This window comes from Magnolia sinica, chromosome 1, assembly GCF_029962835.1.
Source record: "Magnolia sinica isolate HGM2019 chromosome 1, MsV1, whole genome shotgun sequence".
NCBI lineage: Eukaryota > Viridiplantae > Streptophyta > Magnoliopsida > Magnoliales > Magnoliaceae > Magnolia > Magnolia sinica.
In genome coordinates, this window is record NC_080573.1 from 140376800 (window position 1) to 140395123 (window position 18324).

The 18324-nt window shown below is 39.0% G+C and overlaps 1 protein-coding gene across 1 annotated transcript; it reads right to left on the reverse strand.

The window, feature by feature from the left end:
• Window positions 1–3648: 3648 nt before the first annotated feature.
• On the reverse strand, window positions 3649–14838 carry LOC131221246 (protein DETOXIFICATION 42-like). Its single transcript, XM_058216444.1, has 13 exons — window positions 14617–14838; window positions 14069–14190; window positions 11539–11751; window positions 11162–11370; window positions 10291–10426; window positions 8706–8802; window positions 8452–8552; window positions 7930–8093; window positions 6401–6472; window positions 6109–6225; window positions 5879–5974; window positions 5262–5383; window positions 3649–3839 (listed from the first exon to the last, which is right to left on the reverse strand). Exons 1-13 carry the CDS (start codon window positions 14763–14765, stop codon window positions 3797–3799), a joined length of 1641 nt encoding a protein of 546 aa, XP_058072427.1. The 5' UTR covers window positions 14766–14838; the 3' UTR covers window positions 3649–3796.
• Between the last annotated feature and the right edge of the window lie 3486 nt (window positions 14839–18324).

An 18324-nucleotide genomic window follows, 5' to 3' on the forward strand; every position in this document is an offset into this window, starting at 1 on the left:
GATCGAGTGGATGTGATGGTGATGTTTTGTCTGTGTCTACTATTAGGCGGCTATACGGTGATCGTAAGGACGAGTGGATGCTAGACACAGAGGCATCTTTTCACATAACTCCTCATCAGAGTTGGTTCGCCAGCTACAAGGAGTGCGATGGTGGACAGGTGTTTATGGGCAATGGCTTTGCCTGTAATGTTGCGGCTGCTGGTATGGTGTGCATCAGGATGTTTGATAGGGTGGAGCGTACCCTGACTGATGTCAGGTACGTTCCTGATTTGAAGCAGAATCTGATTTCTCTTGGTGTACTTGAGGCAAAAGGATGCAAGTACACAATAATTGATAGTGCTCTTAAGGTATCTAAGGGGGCACGGGTAATCATGAAAGCGCAACGACTCGGTAACTTATATAGGTTGATCGGGAGCACTTCAAAAGGTGGAGCTGCAGTGGATGTAGCGGATTCCACCTCTGCATGTGTGTGGCATGTTGGGCATGGCCACATGAGCGGGCAGGGCAGGAAGGCTGAGATGTGTGGACAGGGATACAGAGCAGGTGGAGCAGCCACCTGTGAGAAGAATCACACAGCATGATCGCAGGATATCGGCGTGGTACATGGACGACTCCAATATCGCAGGGGATTCATCCTCTATTCTGATGGCTCTAGGTGAGCCTGGTGCTGAGAAGTAGAAGGTGATTATGGGCGATGTGATGGATTCGTTGTACCAGACCGACATATGGGAGCTGGTGGAGCTTCCAGTGGGCCAGAGAGCGGTTGGATGCAGGTGGATCTTCAGGAGGATACAACATAGATACAGGGCGAGGTTGGTAGCGAAGGGTTATGCTCAAAGAGAAGGGATCGGCTTCTCAAAGATATTCGCGCCGACGGTATAACAGGTGTCTATTAGATGCGTGATTAGCGCTGATTGGCCAATGTGATCTTGAGATAGAAAGATGGATGTGGAGTCTGCACTTCTGTAAGGGAAAGTGAAGAGCAGATCTACATGAAGCAACCGGAGCAGTTCAAAGTTAAAGGGGTTAAGAAAAGACTTTGCAGGAGGTCGTGGTTCGACCTGTTGCCTAGGCAATGGTTTGATTCCTTCATGGTGAGTCAGGAATTGATGACATGTAGATCGTCAATTATAACATGTCTGAAATCAATGTATTGAAGACTCGGTTAAGTGGGACATTCAGGATGAAGGATCGGGGGCTGCAAAGATGGTTCTCGGCATTAAGATTGAAGGAAGAGTAGACTTTGGTAATCACAGGAGGAATACCTTGTGTGTAGTTATTGATCAAGGATATAATGGGCCAGGTAAAGCCGGAGAGCGTTCCCTACGCGTCTCTCCTCAAGTTTTCCTCAGGACATGTCCCAAAACAGATGAGAAAAAACAAGATATCTCATGAGCCTTATTCGAATGTGGTTGGCAGTGTATGCCATGGTCTAGATTAGACCGGTTATTTCACAGGCTATCAATGTTGTGAGCAAGTACCCCAGCAAGTAATATTGGGTAGTGGTGAGATGGTAAGAAGACTACGTCTTTTCTTTTGGGAAGACAAGAGCAAAGGTGGTTGGGCATGTGGATTTAGATCCGGCAGACATGATCAACAAAAATGTTCCTGCAGAGAAGTTCAAGTTCTGTACAACTTCTCTGGGCTTAGCGATGGCATAAAAGAAGGACGGAGTATGCACGAGAAGCGTTGATTGAAACTATGATGCAATGAAGAGATAAGAGAAGAGGTCAAGAAGCTACACGGTTGAAGATTGAAGACTTGGTGGAGATTGTTGTCAAAAGTCTTTAATCTAAAATTTTATGGGTTGTTCGACCAGTCGTGGGCTAGCCATGACTGGTCATGGGAGCGGCTCGACTAGTCGTAGCCCGCTCGACTTAAAGTCCAGTGAGCCTTGTTTTTATGTCCGGGCCCTTCGACCAGTCGTAGGGGTTGTTCAACTAGTCGTAGCTCGACCAGTCGTAGCTCCCCTTCGACTAGTCGTAGTTACGCAGATTCGTTCCGTAATTTTGCGGATTGCGGAAATCTGAGTCCTTTCGCAACTGGGATGCGATAGGGAAGTTGCCTAAACTATAAATAGGTGTTCCTAGGGCTTTTCTAGGGTATGGAAAAAGCTTTCTAAAGGGTTCTAGGGTTATCAAAGGGTGTAACAAGGGTAAGATTCAAGGTTGTTTGAATCGGGTAAGTCCTCTCTCTTGTAACTTTCTTTTCATAGTGGATTTCTGTCGTTTTGTGCCGTGGTTTTTTCCCGCAAGGGTTTTCCACGTTAAAACTTTGTGTTCTTATGTGATTGCTTGTTACTATTGAATTGCTATCCTAGATCTAGATCTGTGTGATTCCGTAAAGCAAATCCCCAACAATTCTCCTAACTTTTCTAAGCCCTTTTCATTTTGAGCATGACTTTTACAACTCAAAGGATTAAAAGTTATACTCAAACTAAAACTTACTATTTATAGTAAAAACAAAACTAAACGGGACTTTTGACCGTCGATCTAATGGAATCTCGCAAATATTGTGTGGGCAACCTGGCATATCCTGGTTGTTTGGCTTAAGTAGTTCCTCCTATCCCAAAATCATATATAATATGTCAAAAAACTCATCCCAGTTTGTGACATTAGACTGATTTAAGGTTCTGAAAGTTCGAATTGTTTCCGCCTCTGATTGGGCCTTCTCTAGTCCATCTTTGCCATGAAAGTATCCGCAACCCGGTCTACATCAAATACCCTCCCAAGATTCAATTAAGCCTAACTTGATTCAGCCTTCTAGCGAGCTTGTACTACTCAACGAAGACATAACAACCATGCATTTAATAAAATAGCTGAGTCACGACAAAGGCTAGCCTAGCCCAACTCAGCCACGACATGCACGTGCCAAAAGCGCCCAAGCAACCCTACCACCCCTTCCCCCCGCACACACTCAATGCTTGGAACCTCGCTAGATGAGTACTACATGAAGGAATCTTAACCAATAGCTATATAGGAAGGGGTCCTATATAAACCTCATTTCAGCTCAACTCCACTTTTGATATGAGACATTTAAGATCTGTGTAGAATACTTTCTTACATGCTATTGTATGATCAATACTTCTCCCATATATCACTTATCGAATCTTATGTATTTCTGCTTCAAGCCCAGCTTTAAATGGGTTCACTATGATAGAGAGAACTGAGACTAATAACTGATGAGTAGGGCTGTCAACAGGCTAAGCCTAGTGAGGGGATGGGCTATTCAAATTTTGATTTTGCCTTAGCCCGAACCTGGCCTAATGACTTCCCTACTGATGAGTTTAACCTAAAAGCTCATTTGGTAGCAGCAAAAGCTTAGTCCTGGACAACAGCCTGTTTAAATCAAGCTTGTATCTTGAATATTCTGGTTTGAAAAAATTATTCTCATCTTGTTTGTCAAGCAAGCACCCGGAATAAGGAATGATCATTTGGCACATGTCCTGTATATACACATGGCAACCACATGTACATAATCCAAACCAATAATCAGTTGGGCCATGATTGTCTAAAATCACCCTGACCATATGGTATCCATTGATGACCCAAAATGGATGGTTCACCAAACATATGGCTGAAATTTCACATACAACAGGTTAATGCCCATTAATCAGATGATTATGATCATTTTTTAAGAGAGTATCCAAAGATTAAAAAACTCGAGCCACAGCATGATATGTATATGTATATATATCGTGGAAGAAAAATACAGACCAAAATCAAACAAACATTCCGGTGAGTGAAAGTGAAAATCTAAATCAAACTACTTTTATTAGCACAGAGAGCGAAAATAGTCAATGGCGGAGGAACCTCCAAGGTCCAGTCGTAGTCCCAATCCTGCAAATGTAAAACAGAAAAACGTTTTATTAGAGTTTCAAGAGTTCCCACTGCAAATGTGAGGGGATTTCAACATATTGCATTTTTCTTCATTTTGCTCCTTAAACATCATCCTACCTTTTATGATCTATTTGGACCTTTTTTTATGGTTCAACATATCTTATTTTTTTGTCCAATCACCATGTTAAAAACTAGTGGTGATTGGACAAAACATCTGTCCATGGGTGCAGTTCTCACCATTGATGAGAATTGCTAAAAAAAATTCCTCAGTTTTTATTCAGGCCATTGAAGCAACAACTAAGATACTTAATCCCCCATGACTTTTGGACATGGCTCATCCACTTGGTGGGCCATCAAAATCAATGGTCTCAACCACCCAACGAGTGTTCCACGTATGAGAGATGGACAATCCCTATATCTAGGTAGAGGCTTGCCAGCAGCCTTCAATCAATTAATACGGGAAACTGGCAGCTTTCCAAACCTTCACAGATGAGTGAAGGGAACTCAAATTTTCACCTTTTTTAAATGACTAATCTTGCTTCAAATGGATCTCTAAAAGGGATAAAAGTTATTATTTCAGCATCCAGTCCGCTGTTTGTTTTGCGACTGAAATTTCCAGGGAAATCCATTTGTTTTTCCTTTACCATTGTTTCGATAGAAAATTCTTTTTAGTGAGCAAAACCAAAAAAGAACCCTCAGTGGTTGGTTGGTGTCCAATAAAATGTCTCTGGATTAACATTTTGGGAGACTTCAATTCACTTGTTTACTGAGGAAAAGAGTAATAGCGACAATTGATTTCCTTGGCTATCTGTTGTAATAAAAACAGTAGAAGACATCATATTCATGGAAAACGATTTCGATTCCAACCATTTCCATCTTGCAAACAAAGTAGTATTTACAGATTAAAGGACATCATGGGGCACAACTGAGATATTTTCTTTAAGATGAGATGATCAATAGCATAAGCTGCACTAGGTTTTGACGTGGGTAGGGCCTGCGTGGATTAGTGGAATGCTTTTTTCTACTGTGGAAAAGAAATCATTTTCCTTTGGAAATAACATTTTCTGCTATTTAGCCAAAAAAAAAAAAGAAAAAGCAACAGCTGTGATATCGACTTCCATTTCCACAAATTTCCTCAAAAACTGGTAATTTCCATTTCCTCAAAACAGAACTTAAGAAATGGAGATTTCCATATTTTTTGAAGGAGAGAGCTCTCACTTTTTTACCATTGACCTATACACATTTGGATGAAATCATGGTTATAAAACAAACATTTTATTTAAGATACTTTCCCACAGATTTCTACTTCCACATATTTCCTCCGCAATGAAGTTTTTCCCTTTCCAAATTTACTTTCTGAATTCCATCAATCCAAACAGGCCCCAAGTACATAAATAAAAAGTTTAAAGATTTGCACATTACCTTCCAAAACCAGCAAATGTGCGAAGACTCATATAGATAGTCAAAGCGATCCAGATTCCAACAAAACCATTACTTAAAGAGAGAGGAAACAAGCTCCCAATGCTAATAATAGCCACAATGACCTGAAAACAGATAATTGTCACATATTTTTATCAGGAAAAAGAAAGATGATTTTTTGGGGGGAATGGATATTAATCTTGCATGGAATTTTTGATATATTTGGAAACTGCTATAGTATGTAGAATACACATCCAAACACATGCAGCTCACAGGTCATCGGTAGCAAGTGACTCGATTGGGTGACGCCAAGTCATGTCGAGTTGACCAAGTTTTCGAGTAAACTTGATGGGTCTTATCGAGTCCCGACCGAGCCAAGCTTGGTAGCAAGTTTCCAAGAGTCTCGGTTCGAAATCTCATCGAGTTGACTTGGATGAGTTTCGAGTTGAGTCACCAAGTTAGTCATTGAGTTATAGAACTATGATGCAAACAGTACAAATTTGTAGACTGAATAACCAAAATTAGAAGAAAAGGGTGCATGTAATGAAAAAGATGGGGTGTAAATAGTAGCCCATTTTCTAAAAACTAGTTACAGAAGATAGATTAGTTCTTGGACTTGCCATGGAGTAAGCAGTATATGCAAAATCTGATGCTCCAAAGTTGACCCCATCCAAAACAAATGCCAATGAATTGATTGGTTGGGTAGCGGCAACAAACTGCAGTTAGTGAAGAGAAATTTTAGTTATAATCCTTCAAATTCTTAAGGAAGAAGGCAACCATTATTTTCTTCTTCTTCTTCTTCTTCTTCTTTTTTTTCTTCTTCTTCTTCTAAAAAGGAATGATGAGATACCGGGATGCCTATATGCATGAGTCGCAACACTTCGGCGTTCTTTGTAAATATTCCCCCTCCGAACTGCATGCCAACACCAAGGAAGACGGCCAGGAAAAATCCCAGAACAATGCTCAACTGCAGAATAAAGCACATGAAGTACTAAGAATAACCTAATACCAATAATTCGCTGAACAATTGGGATTAGTCTCTATATATAGCTGTCTAAATAATAAAAACAGATGAAGAAACATGAGAAAAGGATTTTATTTTATTTTATTTTATCTCTTTTGTGTGGAAAGCAACACTGTACCTGCAATACTCGAGATGTGGTGGCTATTGCTTTGCTTTTTTCTCCTCGGGCAAAAGCGGATGCAAGTATTGCCTGAGAGTAGTTACCATCATTGAGTTTGACTATAAACTATTCCAAATCTAAGCTAGTTTTAATTAATTTGTGCTGAAGGAGATTGACTTCATAAAAAACAAAGCATTTGAGACTATAATACGTGGATCTAAGGTACTTGGAAGTAACTGATTAGGAATATATGAAACCAGTAATGGGCCATTTCGTTCCCATCAAAGTTGTGTTTGGATAAAACCAAGGTATTCAATAACGGTAATGGTGGTGGCTGTAATGGTTACCACTGTTACTGTTACGATACGGTCTCTCTCTCTCTCTCTCTCTCTCTCTCTCTCTCTCTCTCTCTAAGCTTGTACTGGCCCCGTAACAGACCGTTATGGGGCTGTTACAGGCCATTTTTCTGTAATTTGTAACAGTCGTTACAGCCTCATAACGTGCAACAGTTGTCACTCATTACGGTGCCACTCATTAGAGCAGTTATGTAACTGGTTTTTAATACCTTGGATAGAACTTTTTAAACAAATGTGTCCAACCAAGGTGTTTGAACAGGCTTGTATGAATGAGCTATTTTGCTGTATTGTTTGTTGTTTGTCAAACACTCTGTCTAGATAAGCATATGTAGCTCTTATAAACTTAGGCACATTGGCTTGTGTGAACATGCAGTGCACTTGTAGGTTAATAAGTGCATATGAGACACATGGATCACTTGAAGATGCATGGTAGCATATGTCGTTCTTTTGAATATACAAGGTGGCGCATGTGGCACATGTACACAAGGTTATTGGCATTTGGGGCACTTGGAAGATCAAGTGTAGCACATATGAGGTGGTTGAAGACAAGCGTACTCACTTATGACACATTCACACATGTGGCTTATGTGACAAATGTGCACACACACACACACACACACACACACACACACACACATATATATATTCCAGTAACCAAATAGCCCCTAAGAGTACCTCGGGGAGTTCTCCCAAAAAACCAGCAGATTGGAAACACTCCCCCAAATCAAAATTGGGTCAGAGTGCCTCAAAGCTGTCCTGAACAGAGTGGTGGTTTAGCTAGGAAATGTGGAGAAACTGGAACCCACTTAATGTGGTTCCCTTTATCTGCTATGTCCAAAACACAAGGCAGATTGGTTCCCATGAAAAAGCAGAATTAATTAGAATTTGGGCTGAATTCCACACTGGCCGGCCCTAATAAATTAGTAAGTTCAGAAAACTCAGGTATGTCCAAGAGAGAGAGGGAGGGTTTGAAAGGTATTGAATTTGGACATGCATGGAAACTGTGCAAAAAAGCAGAATCCATCACCTATCAGCATGTTTTAAGTTTTGAAATTTGTATCAAGTGCGAGCAAGGCTGACAATGAAAATGAAAAATAAAATAAAATAACAGAGTGGAAACTCTAGTTATTTGTGTTTTTTTTTTTTTTTCCGCCAATGCTAACATGACTCAGTTAGGAATGCATTCCTGACCTGTGCCGCAACAGCCAACCCGTCAGCAAGAAGAGATGTTGTCAACCAAATCTGCAAGCAGATCTGAAATGCTGCCATGGAAATCGATCCTTGGCGTGCAGCCAAAGATGCAGCCAGAGTGACACAGATTGTTACAGCTATTACCCTCGCTAGCAATAGAGACCCTGAGTACAAGCACCCAAACAGAGTTAGGCTTGTGATTCAATGAAGATCCAAATTTTAATAAATTTTCGAAAAAGAAAAGAATTTTATCTACGTCCAATCTTTCCTCTCCCCCCAAAAGGTGAGAGCACACTACCAGTAACTTTTTTGAAATAGAAAATGACTTTACACACATTCGGGTGGGTGCCACAAAAAGAGACGGCCCTTGCCTATCATATACCTCAGCCTTCTTGAAAAATACATACACAAATTTCAAGAAGCAATAGGCACTCTCAACAAGACAAGGGGTACTAAATCTAAATCCTAGAAAAGAATTTTCCAACATGCCTTTTACTGATGTGAGAGAATAGACCCACTTACCATTTTTAAGAAACCGACTGAACTGCAGTTCTTTGAAACTTGGAGGCAAGACTTCAACCTTTTGCATTAGCCTCAATAACAGTATCAGTGAAATTAGGTACCTACAAGAGAATAAGGTTTTTGAGACATGAGAAGGCCATACACCAGACATAAATAGTTAGCAAATAATAAGAAAATAACAATGCTTCCATGCTCAGAAACCAGAGAGTAGTGGGAAGATGCATGTTTCAGGAGAGCAATCAGATACAACTTACTGAGAGACAACATGGGCAATGGCTGCCCCGCTGACACCTAAGCGGCAGACGAATATAAGAATTGGGTCTAAAATGATATTTGTAACATCTCCTGCCACTAAATCCAGTCAAGAAAAAAAATTATTAGTGTTAGATACAACTGTATATAAGACCCCAATAAGACAGCTGAAAGATTACAAGAGGAGTATTCAGTCTCTATTTAGATATTAAAACCCAGAAGCAACAACACAATTGCCTTGAATGGAGGAAATAAAGGGGAAAAAATTGCTAATGCCAAACCACCATCCAAATAATTATAGATGCAATTACAGAACTTGGAAATTCAATATCACATTCTCAATCTGTGTTTCTTGTTTATTCAAAGTAAATAATGAATTCGTTTGTCTCCAGCTTGATCGTGGAGCTGGCTACAATACCTGCTGAGGCATTTCCTAGTATCGAGTCACCAGTTGAAGGTATTACACAATGGTATCAGCTGGCATATCAGAAAACGTCCTGGCTGATATGATCAAGGGTGCATTGGCTGACACGGCCCTGTAACAGCTGAATTTCTTTTCTTTTTTCTTTCTTTCTCTCTTCTTTTTAACTTATTTGTAAAATTCTTTAAAATGTGAGTATATCAAATATGTAGTCTTTTTGGGTTTTGGACAAGTATTGATGGTATAGCGGGCCATTTGTTGGTAAGAATGTTGTCTATCTGTCAGAGTCAGCTTAACCTGCTGAATTATCTGAATAGACTATAATTGAACACAAATCAAGCATGATTTGGTAGATAAAGGCTACATACAAATACTAGAAAAAAAAGTGGGAGTTCATCCCCTCTAATATTTCCCAAAATGGTCCACTCTACTTCGGTTTATTGAATCCTACTCAAATTTTGTGTTTTAATGAAGAAGAAGAATTCATTAGAAGTATGCAAATACAAGTACTTATATGAATTCAAAACCTTAATGTTTCTTTGAGAAAAGCATCAAACTGGCCAAGATAGCAATGATGTAAATCATCTCATCAATGATGCAAGTAATTCCCCAAAGTCTACAAATTATCGGAACTTTCTCATCAGTAAATGATGGAATGCATTAAGGCAAAATCTAATATTTGACAGGTAAATGTTATTATCGTCTGATGGGAACATATAACAGACATGAACTGTAATGGTCTGGCAATCAAGGCCATTCACTAGAAACCCCTGCCATGGATGGGCCACAGACCAAAATCAACTTATCAGACAATGTCATTGTCTATGGCAACTTGTAGAATACTGCTCTTTACTAGACAAGTAATTCAAATTATATTTCATGCATCACTCCAGCTATTAGAAACTGAAAATGCCTTGGATATTATAATGGTAATGTGTCTTCCACAGCTACAATTCATTAGAACAACCCTTCAGTTTCCATCCAAGTTATGACCATTGAGAACATGACACATCCAAGAGCCAAAAAGAATAATTACTATGTTGTATCATTTTTTGGTTGAAATAAACATTCTTCTCTTAAACAGTCGAGGAAATCAAACAAACAGCTGGATGATAGGAATATCAAAAAGAAGGGGAAAAAAAACACTTTGCTGATTTTCTGCTTACCTGTAGCATATAGAGGAGTTTTTGTATCCTTGAATCCTCGAAAAACTCCTTGCATGGCCAGAGATAAAAGAACGGCAGGAGCACCGAGCGACCTCAATGTCAAGTATCGTCGGGCAGGGGATAGCATAGGGGAATCCTATTTGGACAAAGGGGTCCAGTTATTATTATGATCATATTATAAGTTCCCACGGTAGATCTTTACCATATCAAGATGAAAATGTGAGAATTTAAATGCATGCAACAGATATATCCATATGCATCTTGTATGAATAGACCAAGATATATATTAGAGTTTCTATGATATTTTTAAAAATTGCCAACTTTTTCGGGAAACTTCAAAAAGAAAATTAGATTTGGAATAATTCGTGAATTGTTTAGTAATTGGGTATCTGGTAATGGTAATGGCTGGTCGTATGACTGTTACGATTCAGGTTGTAATGGTGTTACGGTCCCCATAACGGCCGTTACCACCCTATAAAGGTCTCTCTCTCTCTTTCTTTTTTTCTTTTTTCTTTTTTTAAAGGAAAAAAAAAATGCATTGGGAGATTTGCCTAATTTCTTTAACCCAATTCTCTAAACTCCAAGGGAATCCTGTCTAAGGAAAGTCAAGGCTGCCTGAGGCAGATTATGCTATTACAAACAATTTGAGTATTGAGAATTCAACACTTGCATATTTCTGGAGCTATAAATCAACCAGCTTGTGAATCAAAATAGGAAGCCATGTTTCTATTCTCTTTCAAATCATACTACTTACAATAGATGGATGGTAATCTGGTACTAAAAGAGTAGGGAAGCCAATAAAAGCAGTGACAAACAACAAGAACAATAAATTCAAGTTCCCATAGCATTATTCCAAAATGAATCCACTTACCGAGTGCACACCCATGAGGTTTAAGCAGATTTTTGCACCAAAAATGAGAGAAATGGCTTGGATAAGGCCAAGCATTCCACCAATAACCAGTGCTGTTGATACTGATGGAATATGTCTTTTCCCATTATTCCTTTTCCCATACCCAAATGTGGTCTGATTTTTTTTCCCAGTAAGGAATGAGTTAGCATCAACCTTATCAGAATCTGCTGCTACAATGACCAAAGAAAACATGTCAATCTAACCTGCTTGACGACATCGATACAACATACATAGAAAAAACAATGTATAAATCAATCAGAAATAAACTTCAAGAACATTCAATATTCATTTGATGGTTATTTCTTCAAATGGAAAAGTATGTGTGAGTATAGGCATACCAGCATTTGGAGTCAACTCTTTCATTTCACTGTTTGTAGGTAAAGCCTTTTCCATGGTTTCTTTTTCTTGTTTTTCAATTGCCATTGTCTTACAGAGAGCATCTTCCTCAGCAACAAAGGATGTTGTAATACTAACAAGTGGGAAGATAGCAATCCTTGATACTTGATTAAATATAGCAATTGAAACTCCCACAGCAGCAAGCTCTACTGGACCTGTAAACCATGAACCCATAAGTATTTGTGATAATCGATATATAAGATAATTTCTTTTCAGAATGCTACAGCTTAATGTCAATAGAAACTCAAAAGTTATCTACCAAGATATTGCAGCATGTGTTGGAGGACAATTCCTAGAGTATCATTATCATTGATCAAGAAGGAAATTCAAAAGAAAAACAGGCTTTGATTAAATGAAAATTCAACTACCACCTCATGAACGTATCGGATCCTACACACATGTGCCAAGATGGCACGTGCTGGGCGTTCATGTATGGTGCTTGACGATGGGGTGAGTATGGAACAATCATTCCTTGTAAAAAAGGACTCGGATTGAACGGGAGCAGAATAGGTGAGGCCCAGCCTCCCCCAACATGGTGAGGCCATGACCGTGGAGCCTACATTGATGTATATGCTGTATATCCATGCCGTCCATCCGTTTTCCAACTGATTTTAGGGCATGTTCCCAAACGAAAGAAGATCCACATCTCAGATGGACCACACCACAGGCAACAGTTGCGATTGACCATTAAAAGAGTCTTGTGAGCCACAAGTTTTAGATGAAGCTGATATTTTTTCCTTTCATCCAGGTATGTGTGACCTTATCAACAGGTTGGATGGAAAATAAACATTAAGGTGGGCCCTTAGAATTTTTTATGGTGGGTGTTCAATCACCACTTTTTCCTATGATATGGTCCACCTGAGATTTAGATCTACTTCATTTTAGGGCTCTTTGCCTAAAAATGAGCTGGAAAAACGGATGGACGGGCTGGATATACAATAAATACATCAAGGTGGGCCCCACAGTCAGGGCCGCACCTAATCCGCTCCCATGTCATGTGTAGAACACAACTCCGAAGTGGGTACTGTGTGTGATGTGGCAAAGTTCTGTAGGCTCCACCATGTATATGTTATATCCACACCGTCTATCCATTTTCTAGATTAATTTAACATATAAGTCGAAAAAAGGAGACAGATCGAAAGCTCAAATGGACCACACCACAGAAGGAAGTGGGGACAATCACTCCACCATTAGAAATTTCCTAGGGCCCACCCTGATGTTTATTTTCCATCCAACCTGTTAATAAGGTCACACAGACCTGGATGAAGGGAAAACACAAATATCAGCTTGATCAAAAACTTCTGTCGTCCCAAGAAGTTTTCAATGGAAAGCGTTCAATCCCCATTGCTTTCTGTGATGTGGTCCACTTTGACTTCGGATCTGGCTCGTTTTTTGAATTTATATCCTAAAATGATCTGAAAAAAGTGGATGGACGGTGTGGATATAAACATACATCATGGTGGACCCGACATTACTTTCCCGCGTTAACACGGTACTGTGTTCTACCATACGTAATCCGAGTTTTAAAAATAAAAATAAAAATAAATAATAAAAAAAAAAAAAAAAAAAAAAAAACCCATTGGCGGCTTAAAACTTGGGAATATTACTTTAACTATGGTGAAAGCCTGCATCTTTTTATTGATAATAATCTTAAAACCGAATAAAGCCAAGAGAAATATTAAATACATTAATCCATTGCTCCAGTGGTAGACTTAATGAAGATAACCCTGTTTTCAATAGTAAGGTTCTTGGTATCGATTCCAGAGAAAAATAGGATTTTATTTTTTATTTTTTATTTATTTTTTAACTTGTTGGAGTTAAAGCCTACCCAAATAACTTGGACAAGGTCATGATGGTTGATGAGGGTAGCAACAGTAATAATAATGAATCCTTGATTACTTTTCTATTCATCCAATATCTTTTACTCCCTTCTCATACTCGCATGTGAGTGTAAAAATGGTACTCTTTTCTTAACAGGCAAACATAAAAGTGGTACTTCAAAGTCACTAATGAGTATTTTTGGTGAGAAAATAGAAAAAAAATGACTAATTAAGTTCTTTATCATGTCACAAAAGCAGAGCAGAGAGATAGAGAGGTGTATATTGTATACTAGATATGAACAAGGCAGATGTTAGAGTAAGTAGTATGCATGTGAACTATAGTAATGTGTGATCCTTTGAACTATCAGAATATTTCATTATTATTTTATTATAAATAAGAGAAGAGAAAGGAGAAATCTCTATATTTTCAACTTTCCACATTATCATGACATCAGAGAGCTGGATTTTTTCAAACTCTAAACAACTCTCTCTTTCTATATTATCAGCAAAAAAATTCAAACCAAGCATATAAGCATTAAAGGATAGAAAATGGAATATGCATGTATATATATTGAATATATTAAAAAAAATTTAAAGGAATGTAGCTGCCAACAGCCCATTGACACAACTAATCACAGTGAAAAAGACATACCTATATGGCCGATGAATGCTGTGTCTATTAGAGAAGCAATAGGGTCAGCTGCTAAAGCCAGAGCAGCAGGTATTGCAATCCGTGCAATCTCCAAGCCCAGCTCATCCTTCTTAAAAATACTCCTGGTAATTCCATTATTGAAATAGGGATTAGTTTACAAACCTACAACCACGCTCTGAAAATTTAGAAGTAATCAAGAAGCCTGAAATAAGGCTTAGATGATGAATCCAAAGCAATTGGTAGACAAATTCTAATTTAAAAGTATTATGATTCAAGGCATATTTGCTGCTCTTGAGATTCAAACATAGGACCTTCCTCTTTGATAGTATGTCAAACAACCATTTACTCCAGAGGTTTAAGTTGTGAAAGTGTGGTGTATCAATGTATATCAAGGGATTTCATGACTTCAACAAATTCCAATTAATTGATTATGATGATGATGAATCAAGAAGCCTGAGCGATAAAGCCCCTAAGCATCAGATGAATCTACTTCAATGCATATCTTTATATTTGAATTTTCATTTTGGAGAATAGAGTGAAATGGTAACCTTGCATCCATGAAAAAAAGATGAAAGGGGCTCTTAAGTCCAATATTTCCAGATGAATCAACGTCAGTGTCCTCAGGCATCGCTGGGGCTTCTGGGTCGTTTGGCATAGCTACGGCCTCACTCTCTTTGGGCGTAGCTGGGGCGTCCATCTGTTATAACTAACTCCTCCTGAGGACGGCAACTGCAAGGGAAGAAGAGAAAACTCAACTTTGGCAGCACGATTCTTTCTTATTCTGGATTCATCATAAACGAAAAAGTAGAAACCAAGTTAATAAATCATCAGCTCACAGCTAACAATTTGGGGAAATAGAGAAAAGGCAGCACAAGGCAAATACCAAAGAAGTAACAGGAGCAGACAGAAGAACATATGAAGAATCTGCAAGTCACAGATCACTCCAAAGAAAAGATGCAATATTTAAAGGACGAACAGAGAATGCAATGTATGACTTATGTCTAAGAAAAGCGAATCTGGACCAAACCATCGATGTTTGAACGTAACTTACATCGAAATAGAGGCAGATAAACCCTCCCTCGGTAATCAATACATAAGATGCAACAAATAGCTAGCGCCTGATTCGACAAGCGGCCAACCTTGGTGGTGTATTGACGTTACCTAGTTCTGTAGGCCCCACCATGATGTATGTGTTATATGAACACCATCCATCCGTTTTGCCAGATCATTTTAGGCAATGGGCCAAAAAATGATGTAGATCCAAAACTCAAGTGAGCCACACCATAGAAAGAAATGGGACAATGACACCCATCATTGAAGCTTTCTGAGGGCCAAACATGATGTTTATTTGTCATCCAACATGTTCATGAGGTCACGTGGACCTGGATGAAGGGAAAACACAAATATCAGCTTGATCCCAAACTTTTGTGGCCCCAAAAATTTTTGGATGACAGGTGTTCAATTCTCGATGCTTTTGGTGGTGTGGTCCACTTGAGATTTATATCTGCCTCAGGTTTCAGTCCATCACTAAAATGATGTAGAGAAAAGGATAGAACGGTGTGGATATAAGACACATATATTGTGCTGGGCCCTATAGAACTGGGTGACGTCAAGGTCGGTGGCACACCACGCAATTCGCTTCCTGTAATTCGTGAAAGTAGATTCAGTCCTTCCTAATCGGGCCAGACGGGCTCTGTGAGGACAATTGTGATTTATGGGCTTTATCCATGCCTTCGGTCTATTTTGTGATATCATTTTAGGGTAAAAGTCCAAAAATGAGGCAGCTCCAATGTTCAAGAAAATCACACAATGAGGATTAATCATATATTTTTTGAAAACATTTTAAGGGCTACAAAAGTCTTGGATCAAGATGATATTTGTTTTTAACACTGTTTGTTTATCCAGTTCTATGTGGCATTCTGGCATTCTAAACAAGCTCGATGTCAAATAAATGTTATTGGGGCTCATAAGAAGGTTTGAATAGTGAGTGTTATTATCACCACTACTTCCCGTGGTGTGATCCACTTGAGTTTTAGATCGGTTTAATTTTCAGAATTATATCCTAAAATAATCTTAAAAAATGGACGGGCTTCATGGATGAAACCCATATATCATGGTTAGTGGTGTACATGAACCGAGCTAGCTCGGTTAGCCTGCACAACTCGACTCAAAAAAGCTTGATTTGACTCGGTTCAAAGCTGAGTTCGAGCCGAGTCGAGCTAATGTTTTGAGCTCGACTAGACTCGGACCAAATCCAGCTCGAATTAAACTTGGATTAAACCAGTTTGATGACTCTGTTACTTTGCCATTGATGTTGCTCACCAAAATTTTTGATAAAATGACTCAACGAAGTGTGGCCGGTGGCAAGGAAGGTATGTATATGAAACAAATACTCTTTTTTTCTTGAGTTTTCTTGGTTTTTATGTTGTTTAAAAGGTGGTTGATAAAATACCTATAAAACCATTACTTTTGTTTTATATACAAAGGTATTTCGAAGGTGCAGTCTAAGTGTTTGTGGAAATGCCTCAATGGTGAAATTGGCCTGAGCTGCTGACTGAACCGAACCGAACCGAGCTGGCCAGTCAGGCTCAAGGATTGAGCCAAGACGAGTTCAAGCTGAGGTTAGCCAGTGGCTGAGCCAAGTCGAGCTGAGACCAGCTCAACTCGATGTACACCCCTAATCATAGTAAGCCATAAAGAGCTTATGCCTAGATGGATTATTTTCTAAGCCCGGACGATCCACTTTCCTAATATGTGTAGTGCTTGCCTTTCCAATTACTAAGGTAAATGAAAATAGATAATGATTACTTACTCTTATAAATGGGTGGTACATCACCTATGTTTAATTGCAATGATGAATTTGTCATCATTGTTTGTTTCACTCTAAAATCTCCACAAAAATAATTATTTTATAATATAATAATATAACTATTATATATATATATATATACTTACTTTTCTTATATGTCTATTTGACTCTTAACTATTATATATATATATATATACTTACTTTTCTTATATGTCTATTTGACTCTTAATCTACAAGCCATAATTTTTGTTTAAACAAACACCATAAAATAATAAGGACAATTCACTTTGCATTACCCTCGTAATTGGAAAACCGAATACACTCTAAAGCTGCTTTTGCTTTGGTCTATGGATTGAAAAACTATTACTTTTAAATTATTTCTTAAAAACCACTCACTATTACCATATCAGGCCACCCACCGCTAAGGCAGCTTTTAACTGCCGATGGACAGGAAAATTGACAATTCTCTCCTCTTAAAAAATGAATAACCATGATACAATACGTTCTGTCTCATTTGAGCCTGTTTAAATGAGCAGTGGAGAAATGACAATTCTGCCATTGTCCTTCCGTGATGGTGAGGCCCACTGTGATGTTTAAGAGATATAAGATCTGGCTCAAAACTTAGACCCTTATAAAGGCTTATATCCGTTTTATGCTGTGGGACGTACTTAAATATTAGATTAGTCTGGAAGTTGGACCACGCCCTACAATGAGAAAATGAAAGATGATATATAGGTCCGAAAGTGAGGCCCACTTAGATTTAATTAAGTGTTGGATGATAAGTACTGACAGGTTGTCACGTCTCTAGATCTGTGTCAGAATGCAATGGAGATGGAGATGGCTTCCGTGACGGTGGGGCCAACCTTGATGTGATCTTTGTCAGAATGCAATGGGAGAGGCTTCCGTGACGGTGGGGTCAACCGTGATGTTTGAGAGAAATTTACTGGAGATGGCTTCGGTGATGGTGGGGCCAATCGTGATGTTTGAGAAATCTATCCCGATCCCAAGTCTATGGTTAGGTAATTTTACTAGGGACCGAGAGATGAGCCACATCCATTTCGAAAGTTGACCACAAGCTAAGGAAGAGTGGACCGTTAAAGGCTACCATCTGATGTTATCTTGCTCTTGTATCCACCTGTGCATTAGATCAACCTTAATTTTGAGAGAAAATGAGAGGAGGAAAATGGTGCAAGGGTAGGATTTGTCGCAGGTATTACGAAACTCGGCTCCACCTGATTCAACCGTTTCATGATAACAACGATCATACTCGCATCTCTGGCTTCAGGGATGGTGGGGCCAACCATGATGTTTGAGAGAAATCCACCTCGGTTAAAAGTTTGGCCCAGTAATTTTACCTGAGAGACTGTAATATGAGCAAGATCCAATGCTCAAGTGGGCCACAACCTAAGAAAGAGTGGACAGTTAAAGACCACCATCCGACATTTTC

What these genes read in the sequence shown, in the direction of transcription:
- LOC131221246 (XM_058216444.1), bottom strand. Translation starts at nt 14,765, where the DNA reads ATGGACGCCCCAGCTACGCCCAAAGAGAGTGAGGCCGTAGCTATGCCA. An exon ending in AGAGTTGACTCCAAATGCTG is followed by an intron (nt 11,371 to 11,538) that starts GTATGCCTATAC and finishes TGGTCATTGTAG; the next exon opens with CAGCAGATTCTGATAAGGTT. An exon ending in ATTGCCCATGTTGTCTCTCA is followed by an intron (nt 8,553 to 8,705) that starts GTAAGTTGTATC and finishes ATTCTCTTGTAG; the next exon opens with GTACCTAATTTCACTGATAC.